Here is a 19,234-nt window from a genome sequence, read left to right on the forward strand (position 1 = left end):
GGAGTGGAGAGGAGACCTTAAAGGTGCAGTTGAATAGGAGAAATAACGATTCAAGAGGAAAACTGAGAGATTAACATATTTTGTAGATTGAGGTAATTATGTATTAACTACATTATATACTGTTTCAATCATACTGTCCAAAAATTGCTGTCATGAGCTCATGCTTAAACTACTTATGCAGGTACATAAAACCACATTGAGTCATGTCAGTGATTTGATTTGGTTGTCTTTGTTAAATTATGACAATGTAACAGATTTTGTTTTACTTGCACGATACAAAACAGCTCGGCTAATTTATAAATCCAACCACTATCTGCAAAAGTAGGACAACGCGTGCGCATGTGCTTGTTTGTAGTCGGAATAGTTCTTATGCGGAAGTTAGCAAGACGGAATTAATTCGCGACGGACAACAACAATCATATCGCAACTGAACGAATCAACTTACATATTTAGCAAGTTAAACACACGGGAGCAACACACACAATATCATACAATTCTGTGAAGGATTAGTCTAGACAGATAGATGTCTGATGTACCAGGTATACCTTTTTCGTCTTGGGCTGGCCTTTGCTTGAAAATTAAGTGTAGCCAACCAGCTAGCTAACTACAGCTAGCTAACTAAAGCGGTCAGCATTGTGGTTAGCTACTTGTAAATAGTAACTTGACATGGATTTGTTTCGTATTTTCCAGAAGCGTCTAACAGAGAAGAGGTCGAGGACAACACCCCCGAACCAGAGGTAAGAAATAATACAGCTGTGGTTAGGAGTTGTCAGTGTGTGCATGCCTTGCCCAATGGATGGAGTCCTGGCTGGCTAAGGTTAGCCAAGAACTAGCTAGTAGCTAGTTGTCACGACTAGTTTGTCAGGCACACGGTTAGTAGATAACCTATCATAACTTTTCACCAATCATAGTATATTCTGCATCCATTGACATGTTGACACACTGACACTGTATTGGCATGCAATACAATGTACAGCTTCTTATGATGTGCATAAAACCAAGCAAGGATTATATTGTCATGTTCTTGATCAAACTAATGTTTCCATGTTTACACTGAATTTGCTCTTGATTTCTGCTAGGAGCAGTCAGACGATAGCAGTGACGACGGCGAGGCATCAGGGGACACAGAGAGTAGGTGTCAAAAACCTCAAGGTTTTGCTGTTAACACCAAAGTCTCATATTTTCATCAGAATAATTATTAGTTTCTTTCGTACAGTGGATTTCCTGCGCAATCTTTTCTCTAAAACCTTGGGCATATCTGGAGAGAAGGTTTTGGATGAGCTGACTCTTGAGGGGGTGGCCAGTTACATGCAGAGTGGCAAATGTGAGTATTTTAGTCATCTAACCCAGTGTGCACACATTTCATGTAGGGGTTGATGACTATGTAGCCCAGCAAACAGTGCATCTGTCAACATCTAGGCCTAGTATAAATGAGTCATTAGTCAACACAAGAAAATAGACTGTATTATGAATAACATCTGAGGCCATATCATTCGCCAAGATTTAAGTATGTTACTACAACCACCTGACTGTGATACTGCTTCATTGGTTAACAAATGGTACAATCCAGGAAGTGAAATGAATTCTCTCTGCTCCTCTATCCTCCACAGGCAAAAACATCATCTGTATGGTGGGGGCAGGGATCTCTACATGTGAGTAACTCCCCCTCTTGCATAACTGTGGGCTGAACATAACATAATTAGTCTAGACATGTTTTGTTTTGTTGGACAAATAAGACACATAGCCTAAATACAAATAGATTTCCCTCTAAATTGTATGTACAATGTATCCACCACTTCTGTGATGATGACACTGTCCCTCTGTCCCCCTCAGCGGCTGGGATCCCTGACTTCCGCTCCCCAGACACGGGGCTCTATGCCAACCTGCAGAAGTACAACCTGCCCTACCCTGAGGCCATCTTCCAGATAGACTACTTTAAGGTCTGAAACTTTCTGTCGGATTCTTTTGGCTTAAGAAAGTAATTTGCTTGCTACATTAACGATCTACACAGATGATTTTGTTCTTTGCTGCTATCACCACTCAATATTTACCTCTCTTTCTACATCAGAAACACCCTGAGCCCTTCTTTGCCCTGGCCAGGGAGCTGTACCCAGGACAGTTTAAGGTAGGATCTAGCCTATTTTCTGGCTTTTAATTTTCTTAACTTAATTTCCTGAATTTTGCAATAGGTGCCTGTGTATTTTTTAGGTATCACTAACGGCAGTGTTGTTGTATGTTAAGCCCACAGTATGTCACTACTTCATCAAGTTGCTGAAGGACAAGGGGCTACTCAAACGCTGCTACTCACAGGTTCGGTATTCTTTCATATACTTTGTTCTGTGTTAGTCACCTACAGCCTGTATTGAATTGTTATTGGGGTCGTCCATTTCTGTCTGGGCAGAATATTGACACCCTGGAACGTGTAGCAGGACTGGAGGGAGAGGACCTGATTGAAGCCCATGGCACCTTCTACACCTCACACTGTGTCAACTATATGTGCTGCAAAGAGTACGACTTGGACTGGATGAAAGGTTAGTGAATGTGGTACAGTAATATCTAACTGGGATGGTTTAACAAAACACTGTTATACTACCTAGGCAGACACTCATTTACATGTATATGCTAATTAAGTTGTAATTTAAAAGGAGTGTTGGTGCTATTAAAACAATTGTTGAATTATGATCTTGTTTACCTCTGACCTGCAGAGAAAATCTTCTCTGATGACATCCCCAAATGTGACAAGTGCAGCAATCTGGTTAAACCAGGTAAGTGCCTGCCTTATCATTTCCTTTCACTTGTCTATCTTACTTAAATATGCTCTCCCTTTTTCAGTTCCTCATACAGTGGGGAAAAAAAGTATTTAGTCAGCCACCAATTGTGCAAGTTCTCCCACTTAAAAAGATGAGAGAGGCCTGTAATTTTCATCATAGGTACACGTCAACTATGACAGACAAAATTAGGGAAAAAAATCCAGAAAATCACATTGTAGGATTTTTAATGAATTTATTTGCAAATTATGGTGGAAAATAAGTATTTGGTCAATAACAAAAGTTTCTCAATACTTTTGTTATATACCCTTTGTTGGCAATGACACAGGTCAAACGTTTTCTGTAAGTCTTCACAAGGTTTTCACACACTGTTGCTGGTATTTTGGCCCATTCCTCCATGCAGATCTCCTCTAGAGCAGTGATGTTTTGGGGCTGTCGCTGGGCAACACGGACTTTCAACTCCCCTCCAAAGATTTTCTATGGGGTTGAGATCTGGAGACTGGCTAGGCCACTCCAGGACCTTGAAATGCTTCTTACGAAGCCACTCCTTCGTTGCCCGGGCGGTGTGTTTGGGATCATTGTCATGCTGAAAGACCCAGCCACGTTTCATCTTCAATGCTCTTGCTGATGGAAGGAGGTTTTCACTCAAAATCTCACGATACATGGCCCCATTCATTCTTTCCTTTACACGGATCAGTCGTCCTGGTCCCTTTGCAGAAAAACAGCCCCAAAGCATGATGTTTCCACCCCCATGCTTCACAGTAGGTATGGTGTTCTTTGGATGCAACTCAGCATTCTTTGTCCTCCAAACACGACGAGTTGGGTTTTTACCAAAAAGTTATATTTTGGTTTCATCTGACCATATGACATTCTCCCAATCCTCTTCTGGATCATCCAAATGCACTCTAGCAAACTTCAGACGGGCCCGTCTGGCACTGCAGGATTTGAGTCCCTGGCGGCGTAGTGTGTTACTGATGGTAGGCTTTGTTACTTTGGTCCCAGCTCTCTGCAGGTCATTCACTAGGTCCCCCCGTGTGGTTCTGGGATTTTTGCTCACCGTTCTTGTGATCATTTTGACCCCACGGGGTGAGATCTTGCGTGGAGCCCCAGATCGAGGGAGATTATCAGTGGTCTTGTATGTCTTCCATTTCCTAATAATTGCTCCCACAGTTGATTTCTTTAAACCAAGCTGCTTACCTATTGCAGATTCAGTCTTCCCAGCCTGGTGCAGGTCTACAATTTTGTTTCTGGTGTCCTTTGACAGCTCTTTGGTCTTGGCCATAGTGGAGTTTGGAGTGTGACTGTTTGAGGTTGTGGACAGGTGTCTTTTATACTGATAACAAGTTCAAACAGGTGCCATTAATACAGGTAACGAGTGGAGGACAGAGGAGCCTCTTAAAGAAGAAGTTACAGGTCTGTGAGAGCCAGAAATCTTGCCTGTTTGTAGGTGACCAAATACTTATTTTCCACCATCATTTGCAAATAAATTCATTAAAAATCCTACAATGTGATTTTCTGGATTTTCTTTTCTCAATTTGTCTGTCATAGTTGACGTGTACCTATGATGAAAATTACAGGCCTCTCTCGTCTTTTTAAGTGGGAGAACTTGCACAATTGGTGGCTGACTAAATACTTTTTTCCCCCACTGTAGTTCAAAGTTCTTACTGACCTGTTTATTACACTTTTTTTGTAAAATACTTGATTTCTCCTTGTTCTCCAATTTCAGATATTGTTTTCTTTGGTGAGAATCTACCGAAGAGGTTCTTCACCTCAATGGCCATGGTGAGTGTGGTTTGGGTGGTGACCTGATGGACTACATTGAGTTTGTATGTCTCTGTCTTTTCCATGTATGTCCAGATTTGTGTGTGTGTGCACCCATAATGAAGTGATGATCCATAATGAAAGGCTCAGTACTGGTTCCTGTTAACATTTCTTTTCTCCTCCAGGACTTTCCTCGCTGTGATCTGCTGATTATAATGGGGACCTCCCTGCAGGTTCAGCCCTTTGCTGCTCTGGTTGGCAGGTGAGTCTTTCTGTCTGACTCTCACAGGATCATGATTATATGTTATCTGATAGATTACTATATTTGTATAGGATTGCGTTTCAACATGTCATCTTCAACCATGTATTCTAGCATCAACGAGCTCATAAATGGTGTGTGATGGAATATGTGTTTTTGTTTGCAGGGTTTCAAACAGCTGCCCCAGACTGCTCATTAACCTGGAGAAAGCAGGCGGTGTAAGTCCTCTGTCCTTTCCCTGTCTATCTGTATTTGCATTAGACTTTCCTTCCTCTATCCACCTCAGTATTTTAACTTGTATATCTCCCTGTAGGCAGATCCTCTATTAGGGATGATAGGCATTGGTGGAGGGATGGACTTTGACTCAGAGAAAGCATACAGGTAAGAGCTTTCACTTGAACTACAATGATGATGATGGTGAAGATGGTGTTCGAAGTGTTGCTGATTAATATTCATTGATTTGTTTCTTTCAGGGACGTGGCTCATATTAGTACATGTGATGATGGATGCTTGGCACTTGCTGACCTACTGGGCTGGAAGGTAAATATACTGTACATGCTTAGTAAATACCCATATTCTATGGACACAGTCATGATAAGAGTGAAACAGAGATTGTTGAATTAGATTAAAGTTAGTTGAAATCTTAAAGTAGGCTTTTTTCTCTCACTCCCTCCATTATCTCTCTTTCTCCAAGGCGGAACTGGAAGAGGTGGTAAAACAGGAGCATGAGAAGATTAACAGCAAAGCCAAGGAGGAACAGACCAATCAGAGCTCTGGAGCTGCTGGGAAGGCGGAGTCAGGGAAGGCAGAGTCAGGGAAGTCTGAGTCAGGGAAGACTAAGGTAGAATAACCGATGAGAGACCGGCTGGCTCCAACCCATCACTAGGCTTCAGTCTGGAAGCAGAGTTGCATACAGTAACCAGGACTGTGCTCTACTGTCTGTTTTGGATTTTCTCCCTTTAGTTTGCACTTTACTAACTTCTCTCTCCTCTCCAACCTTTGTTTGACATAAACCCACCTCCTGACTCCTACTGTGTGTATTGGTCTGTCTTTTGACAGTTCCCACAGATGGAGTTTATAGCAATACACACTAAAACAAGCATACTTTTCCTTCTGAGGGAGAGAACTACAGACACTGAGCTGTCAGCATGCCAACTAGCTATGTTGAGTCAATTAGTTTATGATTTTAGACGGAAAAGACTTGTGGGGTAACAAAGATGATGAATGGCTGATTCATCTGCTGATGCAGTGACACAACTACTGTAAATATAATGAAAAAAAGTATTATTATAAATTACTTACTATTTATAATCAATTATAATTATGGATTTGTTTTTCATGACATTGCTTTCTGTGCTCCTTGGTTCTATGAATTGTTTCAATATAGTTATTTTTAACAATGTATTTTAATCTATTAAGCGTACCTGTGACATTTTGGTTTCTCTACTTCCTGTGGATGTTGGCATTGGATGGTTTCTATTTCAGCACGAATGATGCGTTAGGAAGTTACCACAGTGGTGTGAGATGTCGCAGTACGTCTGTGGTGTTGACCAAATGCAACTAGATGCTTTCTAAAAGATTGCGTGTGATATAACAAGTAAAAACACAAAATAAAGTGGCAAAGTCTCCCACTGAATTTGGTATTTTTCATGCACATACAGTACATTAAGCATTGAGCTCAAACACAGCTGGTACGACTGATGTTGATTGTACAATTGATGTTGTCTGTGTTGGGTGCATGGGTTGTTTATTTCTATGTTGAGTGTATTGTAGCCATTAGTTAAACGGAAAATACTATTGCACACTTACACTTAGAATCCCACCTTTTAATTCTCATGAAGCTTTTAACTGGCAGTGTCTGAATCCATTTTGTCTGTGCTTTCATCTCTATAAAGTGCCAACGCTCAGATTTGTCTGTGGTTAAAAGAGAGAGAGTGAGCAGCATTATTCAGGTCTTGAGAGTAAAGGCTAAGCAGACTCATTTTTTTTCTATGTTAAATGTGTTAGCAAGGTTAACCACCTGAAGGGGGTGGGAGATGGAGGAGAGCATGAGAAAGTTGAGAACTTGTGAGCGAGTGAAAGTGCAACATCAAATGTCAAGGTGTGTGGTAGAGGCAGGTAAAGCATCGACACAAAATATACTTCTGACGGAACAGCGAAAGACTATGTTGCTGAGGTACGACGTCTGCATTAGGTAATTTTTTACCCTGTCATTTTTCACCAATAGTACAATTTGTTGAGCAACTTATTTAGAATGTTACAGCATGAAGAGATCTGTGGAGTTTCTGTTAGGCTGAAGGGGAGTCACAAAGTCACAGCTACTTTGACAAAAGCCATATAGGGCCTATTAACAGTAAGTAACCCTTTTTAATACATCTATTTCTCTGCTGGTTTCTCTCAAATCAGCCTTAAAGGGTTAGTTTGCCAAAATTACAAAATAATGTATTTTGGGTGAACTATCCCTTTAAATGTTTGTTGAAGGATATAATTGCTCTTCTATTGCAGAGTAACTTAATGTTATTTTCTTCTATTGTTCTTTTAAAAAATCTTTCATGTTGATTTATTGGATTTAATCTTAATCCATATGCAGTTGGCACACTACATTATTCAGTGTCCGGTAAACCGCCCCTGTATGCTGTAACAGAGCATGTTATGGAGCCTAAAACTACCCCTTTTGTATCATTATCTCTAGAGGTGTGAGTGGCACGGTGAGGACAGGGAATGAGGTTACTGATGGAGTTTCTAGGAGGCCTCTGACTCTGCTGGACAGGTTGCAACTGTGTCAGGACGCCTGGGCCCCTGGGGGCCCCTGGGATAGAGACGGGGCCCATGCTGCCCTCTGGGGCCGGCCTGCTGGGGTGAGTTCCCCCCCACTACCCTCCGTCTTTACACAGGTCACTGTGTGCATCCCAAATGGCACCATTTACCCTATATAGTGCACTACTTTTGACAAGGGCCCATAGGGCTCTGGTCAAAAGTAGGCGCTATGTAGGGAATAGGGTGCGGTTTGGGACAGACACACACACTGTGTAGACCCATGCCACTATCTACTGTCTGACCTCATGGGTGACCTCTCTGTATTCAGGCCCTTAGGCCTAGTCTCAAGGTCACCTTTGTACATTAGGGTAGCATTTGGACAGGCTGCGATATTACAGATGAATATGGAAGCAGACTCTTACAGTATGTCAAGTTGTTCTTGTACTTCCCTTTACTTTGCATAAAAGCAAATTAATGCAGAAGTGCTGTATGTGTGAGAGAGTAAGAGAGGAGAGATACAGATGGACTGAAAGAAAGAGGAGCAGAAAATATATTTGGTTTGCTAAAGAATCCCAGCGATGTTAAGGACCCTGTCTTAACAAGATCAGCCACTGAGACAAGTGAGTATGGTGAGACAATGGTGATCCAGTATCTGGAGACAGCATCCTATTACACTGTAAGAACTACTGTATATCAGGGTTTAGGTTGAATTGGTGGGATATGAAAAGCACTTTAACAATGGGTTTTTTCCAACACATTATCCATGTGGATAGGCAGTAGCTCTGTAAGAAAGAGCAACACTTACATGTTATATTTCAGAAATTATTCACACACCTTGACTTTTTCTAAGTGTTGTTGTGTTACAGCCTGAATTTAAAATTGATTGAATTTAGATTTTTGGGGTCACTGGCCTACGCACAATACCCCATAATGTCAAAGTGGACAAATGTATTAAAAATTAAACGATGAAATGTCTTGAGTCAATAAGTATTCAATCCCTTTGTTATGGCAGGCCTAAATAAGTTCAGGAGTAAACATTTGCTTAACAAGTCACATAATAAGTTGCATGGACTCACTGTGTGCAATAATAGTGTTTAACATGATTTTTGAATGACTACCTCATCTCTGTACCCCACACATACAATTATTTGTAAGGTCCCTGAGTCGAGCAGTGAATTTCAAACACAGATTCAACCACAAAGACCAGGGAGGTTTTCCAATGCCTCGTAAAGAAGGGCACCTATTCGTACATGGGTAAAAAAAAAAAAAGCAGACATTGAATATCCCTTTGAACATGGGGAAGTTATTAATTACACTTTGGATGGTGTAACAATACACCTAGTCACTACAAAGATACATGTGTCCTTCATTACTCAGTTGCCGGAGAGGAAAGAAACCGCTCCGGGATGTCACCATGAGGCCAATAGTGACTTTACAACAGTTTTGGGCTGTGATAGAAGAAAACTGAGGATGGATCAACAGCATTGCAGTTACTCCACAATACTAACCTAAATGACAGAGTGAAAAGAAGGAAGCCTGTACAGAATCAAAATATTCCAAAACATTCATCCTGTTTGCAACAAGGCACTAAAGTAATACTGCAGAAAATGTGGCAAAGCAATTAACTTTGTTCTGAATACAAAGTGTTATGTTTGGGGCAAATCCAGTACAACACATTACTGAGTAGCACTCTCCATATTTTCAAGCATAGTGATGGATGCATCATGGTATGGGTATGCTTGTAATCGTTATGGACTGGGGAGTTTTTCAGGATAAAAAAGAAACGGATTGGAGCTAAGCACAGGAAAAATACTAGAGGGAAACCTGGTTCAGTCAGCTTTCCACCAGACACTGGGAGATGAATTCACCTTTCAGCAGGACAATTGCCAAAACACAAGGTCACCAAGAAGGCAGTGAATGTTCCTGAGTGGCCAAGTTACAGTTTTGTCTTAAATATACTTACAAATCTATGGCAAGACAGAGTTTTGAGAATTTTGAAAAGAATAATGGGCAAATGTTGCACAATACCAATTCAGGCTGTAACACAACAGTGTGGAATAAGTCAAGGGGTATGAATACATTCTGAGGACACTATCTATTCATTGCAAATGATGAAGTGAACAAAGGGGAGTTAATTTATCTTCCGCAGGTTTAGTTGACGATATGCATCGATATTTAGAGAACTTGATATTAAATATAGCTTGCCTTGCATCAAACTGCTGCTGCCTATAGTTTGTTTTTGACTTGACTCAAAGTGGACATACCAATGTGTCTCTCACTATCACAGTCAGTCATCTATTCCTGAACACACTGTTCATCAAACCCACTTCCTGTAATGTGTCTGTAGGCCTAGTGTGTGTTTGTGGGGGCATGCTCACTTATTTCGCAGTGAGATTTTGGTGCGTACATTGAGGGAAAAAAGTATTTGATCCCCTGCTGATTTTGTATGTTTGCCCACTGACAAAGAAATGATCAGTCTATAATTTTAATGGTAGGTTTATTTCAACAATGAGAGACAGAATAACAACAACAAAAACCCATGTCAAAAATGTTATAAATTGATTTGCATTTTAATGAGGGAAATAAGTATTTGACCCCCTCTCAATCAGAAAGATTTCTGGCTCCCAGGTGTCTTTTATACAGGTAACGAGCTGAGATTAGGAGCACACTCTTAAAGGGAGTGCTCCTAATCTCAGCTTGTTACCTGTATAAAAGACACCTGTCCACAGAAGCAATCAGATTCCAAACTCTCCACCATGGCCAAGACCAAAGAGCTCTCCAAGGATGTCAGGGACAAGATTGTAGACCTACACAAGGCTGGAGTGGGCTACAAGACCATCGCCAAGCAGCTTGGTGAGAAGGTGACAACAGTTGGTGCGATTATTCGCAAATGGAAGAAACACAAAATAACTGTCAAGCTCCCTCGGCCTGGGGCTCCATGCAAGATATCACCTCGTGGAGTTGCAATGATCATGAGAACGGTGAGGAATCAGCCCAGAACTACACGGGAGGATCTTGTCAATGATCTCAAGGCAGCTGGGACCATAGTCACCAAGAAAACAATTGGTAACACACTATGCCGTGAAGGACTGAAATCCTGCAGCGCCCGCAAGGTCCCCCTGCTCAAGAAAGCACATATACAGGCCCGTCTGAAGTTTGCCAATGAACATCTGAATGATTCAGAGGAGAACTGGGTGAAAGTGTTGTGGTCAGATGAGACCAAAATCGAGCTCTTTGGCGTCAACTCAACTCGCCGTGTTTGGAGGAGGAGGAATGCTGCCTATGACCCCAAGAACACCATCCCCACCATCATTTACATTTACATTTTAGTCATTTAGCAGACGCTCTTATCCAGAGCGACTTACAGGAGCAATTAGGGTTAAGTGCCTTGCTCAAGGGCACATCGACAGATTTTTCACCTAGTCGGCTCGGGGATTAGAACCAGCGACCTTTCGGTTACTGGCACAATGCTCTTAACCACTAAGCTACCTGCCATCAAACATGGAGGTGGAAACATTATGCTTTGGGGGTGTTTTTTTGCTAAGGGGACAGGACAACTTCACCGCATCAAAGGGACGATGGACGGGGCCATGTACCGTCAATTCTTGGGTGAGAACCTCCTTCCCTCAGCCAGGGCATTGAAAATGAGTCGTGGATGGGTATTCCAGCATGACAATGACCCAAAACACACGGCCAAGGCAACAAAGGAGTGGCTCAAGAAAAAGCACATTAAGGTCCTGGAGTGGCCTAGCCAGTCTCCAGACCTTAATCCCATAGAAAATCTGTGGAGGGAGCAGAAGGTTCGAGTTACCAAACGTCAGCCTCGAAACCTTAATGACTTGGAGAAGATCTGCAAAGAGGAGTGGGACAAAATCCCTCCTGAGATGTGTGCAAACCTGGTGGCCAACTGCAAGAAACGTCTGACCTCTGTGATTGCCAACAAGGGTTTTGCCACCAAGTACTAAGTAATGTTTTGCAGAGGGGTCAAATACTTATTTCCCTCATTAAAATGCAAATCAATTTATAACATTTTTGACATGCGTTTTTCTGGCTTTTGTTGTTGTTATTCTGTCTCACTGTTCAAATAAACCTACCATTAAAATTATAGACTGATCATGTCTTTGTCAGTGGGCAAACGTACAAAATCAGCAGGGGATCAAATACTTTTTTTCCTCACTGTACATGTATTTGAACGTGTGTGTGTTACACTTAGTTAGCGTTGGTGTGAGGCTAGCCTGGCTTGCTCACTTCTGTAGGCCTTGAATGACTGCTCTACAGAAAAATGAGTAAATCCATCTTGTCCTTTTCTGTGAAGCTGCTCTGTACAGTCACTGTTTCCTAACGCCCAAACACAGTGTTATGAGGCTTCTCATCACCTCTCTCTCTCTCCTTTCACAGAGCTTCCTGGTGTTGAGGGACTCTGCCTCCCAGCCCATCCTGCTGTGTGTGTCCACTGGAGGAAAGAGTGGAGATGTCAGAGACGACCCCATACAACGCACTGGTGAAGGTAGGCAGGACACACACATGCATATTTTACTGACCAGAACCTCAAAAGCCATACACTTCCCCGTTTTTTTAAAGGTTAATCTCAAGTTCTTAGTTTGTTGTATGTCTTATAATAACCTCTCTCTTCTTCTCTCTCAGCTTATCAGCTATCTCAGTCATATTTAGGCTTCTCTGATCTGGCCCAGTTAGTGGTCTTCTATTCTCTGAGCAGGTGAGTTACAACAACCTACGGTATATGCTGTTTACTAACTACAGTATCTATCAGTTATGCATCTGATATATCTCATTAACCTCTCTCTCTCTCTCTCGCTCTCTGTCTCTGTCTCTGTCTCTATCTCTCTCTGTATCTCTCTCCCAGGGACGTGTTGCCAGTATGTCTGTTCATCCCTCCGTGGCTCTACAGTCTAACAGATCAGCCACAGTCCCAGCTGGGTCCCAGTAAGTCTGAATTCACCCTCTCCATCTCTCCTCTTCCTCACCCACGCTCTCTTCCACTTATCATCTTCCTTTCACTCCTCCTGCACAACTATCTCCTTGTCATCCATTTTAGTCACTTCATATCAAACGTCTTGTCCTCTATGTGCTCCTCTACCTCCTCTTACTCCTCTTGACGACTACCATCTCTTCTTCTCTCATTCTTACATTTGATCTCCTTTCCTCCCTCTCTTTTTGTGTATCTGTTCGTATATAGAGTCCTGGCTGTGTCCCACCTTTGACCTTCAGTCTGATCACATGACTCAGAGGGCTCCTGATACTGCCATGTGCACCATACAGGTAATCAGCTGTATTCATAGCTTCATAACATGTCTATAAAGTTTGGGACCTATTCACTATCTTGCATTCTGCTTTAACATTACATATAGTTAGAACCCACTCTAGCGGATGTGTTGCCATGGTTTGACATGTGGTTCACACAGAAAAGCGGAAGTCTGCTCTGGGTTTTCCTAGTGCTTTGTAACGTTATCCCAGTCAAGTGTCACTCTCAGCATCATAGATGAGTTGAGGTGTACATCAGTTCAGACTGACGTCACAACTCCTTTTGCTATTCAGTCGAAGAGTTGTATCTTACATTTGAATACTGTATGGCCTTTTTCAAATCTATATAGGTTTTAAAGGCCCAGTGCAGTCAAAATTATGTTTTTCTTGTGTTTTGATATCATATTGTACGGCAGGTAGTTTAGTGGGTAAGAGCGTTGTGCCAGTAACCGAAAGGTCGCTGGTTCTAATCCCCGAGCCGAATAGGTGAAAAATCAATGTGCCCTTAAGCAAGGCACTTAACCCTAATTGCTCATGTAAGTCGCTCTGGATAAGAGCGTCTGCTAAATGACTATTTTTTTTTTTTAATAACACTGTAAAAGTGTGAAAACATTATATCAGTAGTTAGGCTTCCATCCAATTAGCGAATATTCTAGAATCTGCATGAAGTAAATATGCGCATTTTCCCACCAGTGGTGTGTTTCCACCAAACGAATGTGTTATGGAGAGAAATCAGTGCGCGATGATATACTTTTTCGCTGAAGTTTTCATGTACAAAATAAAAATGTGAAGTTCAATGTGTGTCCATCGCATTTTCAACTCTACCAATAGTTTTGGCACAAAAATAGTTGTATTAAATAGCAAATGTGCATACTTTGGTCTTGGCACGTGTGCACTATCCAACAGCTCACAGATACTGTGTGGATAGGCTAGTCTACATGATGAGATTATTATGGATAAGAGCGAGAATATTTGTACTAATCAAATGGCAGTCAAGCATCGATCATCATGTCACCAGAATAACCCTGTGAAGTTCGTCATAACTTATTTTATCTGTAGCCTAATAAACGGCATGGTTTCCCAAGTCGTAGTAGGAGGACCACATATTATATAATCGCGTGACTCCAATTTTACTTATATATGATGGTTATTATATCAATATTTGCACATAAAGGCGTTTTCACCACCATTTCTCGTATAATTAATTTTACAGACACAAAAAATCCCACCATGTCGAACAAACAAATGATCTGTCTGCATTTAAAACATTGTACTGAAACTTCCTGTTTCCATCACAACTGTCATTACTTTTTTTTTATACTGTATGACTTCACTCACATAAAAACTGTGGAAGGAAATGTGGTTAGTGTTATTTCCTGATAGTTGCTGGCTGGAGTTTTGGCTTGCCTGGTGACATCCTCAGGCAGTATAAGGTGTAATACACCAATGACAAAGAGAGTTCCAAACCTCTCTGCCAATAACCTATCTCCCATTAGGCCCCTCCTCCGCTTTGGTGCCCTTCCCCTCCCCACTCAGACCTCTCCCAGACAGTCCTAGCAAAATTCTTGATTGAGAATTTTTTTTTTGCTAAAAACTTATTTTTGTTTCTTTTTGACAATTTTTATGGAAACTACTACTGTAAGGTATTTATTTGTTACCCAGAAATTATTTGATTTTGAGATAAAAACTGCCTTTAATACTGAAACATTCAACTATAATTTTACATTTTCTGAAAGATCCTCATGTTGTTAATGCCTTTTAAATACACAGTCAAGCTCCCTCTCAATTGTGTCTTCTGTTCAATAGCTGACAGCAGCCAATGATGCTCTGTGCATCATCAACCCACTCTATCTCCATGAGCATGGCGCTGACTGGCTGACGCATCAACCAACCAGCCCACATCGAATTAATCGGCAAGCCAATTATAGGCGTGAGAGACGACTGAGTACAACAAGACCTTGGTCAGGGGCGGGCCTTCTTACTAAGAAAGCTATCTCATTGGAGCAGGAGCCCTGCAGCTCCAGTCCTGATAATCCAGGTAAAGTGATTATAGGTCCAGTGCAGTTAAAAACATGATTTTCCTGTGTTTTATATATATTTCCACACTGAGGTTGGAATAATACAATTTTGAAAATGATGATAATGCCATTTTAGTGTAAGAGCAGAAATTATTTGATATTGAGATATTTTTTTTTAACAGCTGCATTGGACCTTGAAGGTGCTTTATTTTCCTTGTCCATCCTGTCTGTGGGAAAATGTCACCGCATGAATCATCCTTCTCTCTGTAGGAGCTAATGAGACATCATAGAGCTCACTAGCCGTTATGCCAAAACCAAAATCAACCAACGACTAACTGATATGTTTGGTCTTGTCTCCAGGGTCTCCTGTAGTCCAGGCTGCCCCGTCTCCCCCCACCCCAACAGGAGGGGTGGTTCTGAGGAGGCCCAGTAGGGATGCTTCCATTGAGTCACTCCACAGAACAGGAAGCCAGGACCGCACTAACACCCCCAGGCCCCCCTCAGACCCCAAGCCCCTGTTCAGCCCTGCCCCTCAGTCCCCTCACAGTGTGTCCTGGATTGAGGACAGGGTATGGCTCTCCCAACCGCCACCCCCCTCCCTCCTCCGCCCCACCTCCCTTGAGCTGGACTCGCTGTCAATCAGCAGCATGGAGGAGGAGCCGGAGTCGGTCCCCAGCCCCTCCCACTCCCCCCACCCCTCACATCGGTTGGCCAACAAGGTGATGCACCGCCTCTCGGCTGTGGGTCTGGCCATTGGTGGGCTGGGGTCTCCACAGAAGAGGCTGACCAAGCGGGTGCAGGAGCTCAGCAAGCGGAGGGGCGGTTTGTTTGCCGAGGCAGTGCTGGGATTCGTTGAGATGACCCTGGGGGCTGGGTTTATCCCTGGAATGACAGGTGCAGACCTGCTTCAGGAGGTGCGTACGGCTCTCACTGCCCTGAGAGAGACACTGCTGGACTGTCCTGAGATACACATCCTCATAGACAGTATGGCCGACACAGCCGACGAGGAGCTGGGTGAGTCCATGCATTAATAAATTAGTGTTCGAAAACAGAATATCACTACTATTATACAAAAAAACTGTTCAGCTTTAGTTCAGTATCCACTACAAAGCCAAAACGGACAAATACTCAACTACATACATTTCCAGAATTGTTTTCTAACACCTCAGTCTCTCCCTCTCTCTGTCCTCTATCTACATTAGACACCATACTGGAGCTCTCTCTACACAAGGTGGCCCTGAAGCCTGTGAGCGCCCACCTGTACACCTGCCTCCAGAGCTGTCAAGACCACGAAGGTAGCCTGCGGAAGCTGAGGGAGAACCAGCAGGTCCTGGAGGGCCGGGGGGTGGAGGAGCTGGAAGGGACGCCTGGGGTTGGGGTCCCTGACCCAGTCACCCTGGAGAAGATCCAGCAGAGGTGGTCAGCCATGCACCAGTCCTACTCCCCCAGCAGGAAGGTCCATATCCTGCTCAAGGTCTGCAAGACCATCTACCACAGCATGACGGCCAATGCCAACCCAGGTGGGTGGTGCAGGGTAGACCTCCTCAGCCTCAGTATGTGTATGAATGGAGTTGGTTGGGGTTAGGGTATTTCTCTCTATTTAGATATGGTGAAATTCACCATACACTCTCTATTAAGGATGATGTTTGGAGTTATTTGACCTTTGACTCCCTCCTCCCCTCTGTCTCAGGTGTAGTGTATGGGGCTGATGACTTCCTGCCCTGTCTGACCTGGGTGCTTCTGCGTAGTGATGTGGTCACTCTGCAGCTGGACACTGACTACATGATGGAGCTACTGGACCCCACACAGCTGCAGGGAGAGGGTACGAATTATACAAACATTTCACGCAGACCCACAGAAACATGTATGTGTACATGGACACTCACTGGAAATGAGCCCACCTTATAGTAACCCCCTTTCTGTCTCTGTTTCTCTCTCTCTCTACCTCTGTCTCTCTATTTTGCAGGAGGTTACTACTTGACGTCCCTGTACGCCTCTCTCTTCTACATCAGCAGCTTCCGCCCTCGTCTTGCCACACGCCAGCTCAACACTGAGGCCCAGCAATCCCTGAGCCATTGGCATCGCAGGCGCACCCTGCACTGCAACCAATCACGACGCAGCACGAATCGGAGGACCCTCCAGAGACCTGGGCACGGCCAGAAGGGCAGGGAAAACTCCAGTGATGCAGAGACTGAAACTGGCACAGGAAGTGTAACTGACGCCCCACCGTCGCCCTCTAGTGGTGTGGCCAAGGCACTGCACATAACCTCAGAGGTGGTGGTAGCGGTGAGGGAGGCAGAGGGCAGCAGAGCACAAGGCCAAGGATCCCCAGCTGCACAACTCCAGGCCTCACCTCGGAAGGAGAGACGGACTACAGTACAAGAGTTGGACGGACATCCAGCAGGGAGTGAGGTGGACTAGGAGGGAGGGGTCAGACCTCCTAGTCCTAGTGTGTGGTAAAGGGTTTAGAGAGTGAGGAAGGGCAGGTTAGTCTCCACAGGGTTCATGAGGCACAGCGCCAGGCCAGCAGAGCTAGAAGACCGGACAGACACACAGATGGGTCAGCAGAGGTCAGAGTGGACTGGGCTGCCAGTGGGAGACTTATACCAGAAGGATGACACAGAGGAGCCAGTCTGTCTAGAACCCTGGGCTTTGCCGCAAGCACTTACAGTGGGCTCCAAAATTACTGGCACCCCTGACTGGCAATGCACAAACAATACTTAAAAAAATATAAACAATATATTTATAGAGATAAACTCAAAATACCAACATGTGAGAAATACTGTACTATATTAATGTTCCAATGGAACCCACCAAAATCATTTATTGATTTAATTAAAAATCAATGTCTCCCGGTCGCGGCCGGCTGCGACAGAGCCTGGACTCGAACCAGGATCTCTAGTGGCACAGCTAGCACTGCGATGCAGTGCCTTAGACCATTGCGCCACTCGGGAGTCGGCATTACATCACTTCCTGTTTCACTAGGGTATAAAAATGAGGTAACACGCATGCAATATCCCTTTGTCATCCAACACCATGAAGAAAACAAAATAACTGGCAGTTCAAAAGAGATGGTTGTAGACCTTCATAAATCTGGTAATGGCTACAAGAAGATCCACAAACGATTGAATATACCACTGAGCACTGTCAGGGCAATTATTATTATGCATTTTGCCCCCAGGATAGGGAGGAGGATGGTGAGAGAAGCAACAAAATCCCCAAGAATCACTGTGAAAGAATTGCAGGCCTTGGTGGCTTCTTGGGGTTGCCAGGTTTCAAAAAGCACCATCAGACTCCACCTCCACAACCACAGGCTCTTTGGAAGGGTTGCCAGAAGAAAGCCCTTTCTGACCCCCAGACGCAAGTGCTTGGAGTTTGCCAAACGCCATTTAAATTATGACTGGAAGAAGGTGCTCTGGTCAGATGAGACCAAAATTGAACGTTTGGTCAGATACAGCATCGGCATGTTTGGCATTGAAACAGAGATGCATACAAGGAGAGGCACCTCATACCCACGGTGAAATATGGTGGTGGGTCAGTGATGTTTTGGGGCTGTTTTAATTCCAGAGGTCCAGGGGTACTGGTTAAGATGAATGGCATAATGAATTCCACCAAGTATCAGGCTATTTTGGCTGACAATCTGGTTGCCTCTGCCAGAAGGCTGGGACTTGGCCGTAGGTGGACTTTCCAACAAGACAATGACCCAAAACATACCTCAAGATCCACACACAAATGGTTCTGTGACAACAAAATCAATGTTCTGCCATGGCCATCTCAGTCGCCGGACCTCAATGTTTGTGCATTGCCAGTCAGGGGTGCCAGTAATTTTGGAGCCCACTGTAGCTGGCAAACATGGAGTCGCCTTCTCAATATTGTAATGCAAACTTGTTATGCAAAACATTTTATTTTACAATTCCTGGTTTCAGTTGCATTGAAATGCACCCAATAAGACATGCAGATATTGGTCTGATTAGGCTGAATTTGGGTAATTTGAAATATGAGAATGACTTTCAATTGTTTGTGGAAGATATTTCCCATGAGTGTTGCAAATTGTGACGTTTGTAATATTTTCATTGTGTTTCCTTCGAGAAATGTCTCTCAGTGGGGCCAATTAAATGGTCAAATTGGGGCAAAGCATGGAGGCTTTCAGCAGGTTGGTTCCATGGTTAGAACACTTGATGTATTTTCCATGTTGACCACCAGGTTGCAGTACCACACCGATTTTGTCTGTTTCCTCTGGGTTGCAGTAATCAAGCATGATAACGTAAAGATGTTGAGAAATGTGTTGATGTGCCTGAAATAACAGCTGAAACGAAACGACAGTTGATTAGAAAGTGATTGTATTATGTTATGTGTAATATGTACTCTGTTTTTTTTTATTTTTTTTATTTTAATCTACATTATTTGGC

General features: G+C 43.3%; 2 protein-coding genes across 2 annotated transcripts; both read left to right on the plus strand.

The window, feature by feature from the left end:
• The first annotated feature begins 353 nt into the window (after positions 1-353).
• Positions 354-6,419, plus strand: LOC121567114 (NAD-dependent protein deacetylase sirtuin-2-like). The gene is made up of 16 exons (XM_041877054.2): positions 354-539; positions 691-737; positions 1,080-1,131; positions 1,217-1,324; positions 1,611-1,652; positions 1,834-1,940; positions 2,069-2,125; positions 2,242-2,310; positions 2,402-2,531; positions 2,706-2,765; positions 4,495-4,550; positions 4,715-4,791; positions 4,955-5,006; positions 5,102-5,169; positions 5,262-5,328; positions 5,483-6,419. The coding sequence occupies exons 1-16, from the start codon at positions 524-526 to the stop codon at positions 5,636-5,638; spliced, it is 1,164 nt and encodes a 387-aa protein (XP_041732988.1). The 5' UTR covers positions 354-523; the 3' UTR covers positions 5,639-6,419.
• A 1,763-nt stretch (positions 6,420-8,182) lies between these two features.
• LOC121557222 (ras and Rab interactor 2-like) lies at positions 8,183-17,524 on the plus strand. The gene is made up of 10 exons (XM_041871065.1): positions 8,183-8,221; positions 11,944-12,052; positions 12,190-12,262; positions 12,410-12,489; positions 12,743-12,825; positions 14,614-14,845; positions 15,186-15,839; positions 16,028-16,345; positions 16,516-16,647; positions 16,792-17,524. The coding sequence occupies exons 1-10, from the start codon at positions 8,183-8,185 to the stop codon at positions 17,244-17,246; spliced, it is 2,175 nt and encodes a 724-aa protein (XP_041726999.1). The 3' UTR covers positions 17,247-17,524.
• The last annotated feature ends 1,710 nt before the right edge of the window (positions 17,525-19,234 follow it).

Source organism: Coregonus clupeaformis, chromosome 5 (genome assembly GCF_020615455.1).
Source record: "Coregonus clupeaformis isolate EN_2021a chromosome 5, ASM2061545v1, whole genome shotgun sequence".
NCBI lineage: Eukaryota > Metazoa > Chordata > Actinopteri > Salmoniformes > Salmonidae > Coregonus > Coregonus clupeaformis.

Coding starts and splice junctions, on each gene's coding strand:
- LOC121567114 (XM_041877054.2), top strand. Junction 738..1,079: donor ACAACACCCCCGAACCAGAG/GTAAGAAATAAT, acceptor GATTTCTGCTAG/GAGCAGTCAGACGATAGCAG. Junction 5,007..5,101: donor ACCTGGAGAAAGCAGGCGGT/GTAAGTCCTCTG, acceptor ATCTCCCTGTAG/GCAGATCCTCTATTAGGGAT.
- LOC121557222 (XM_041871065.1), top strand. CDS start 8,183: ATGGTGATCCAGTATCTGGAGACAGCATCCTATTACACT. Junction 12,826..14,613: donor CTGCCATGTGCACCATACAG/GTAATCAGCTGT, acceptor TCTGTTCAATAG/CTGACAGCAGCCAATGATGC. Junction 16,648..16,791: donor CACACAGCTGCAGGGAGAGG/GTACGAATTATA, acceptor TCTATTTTGCAG/GAGGTTACTACTTGACGTCC.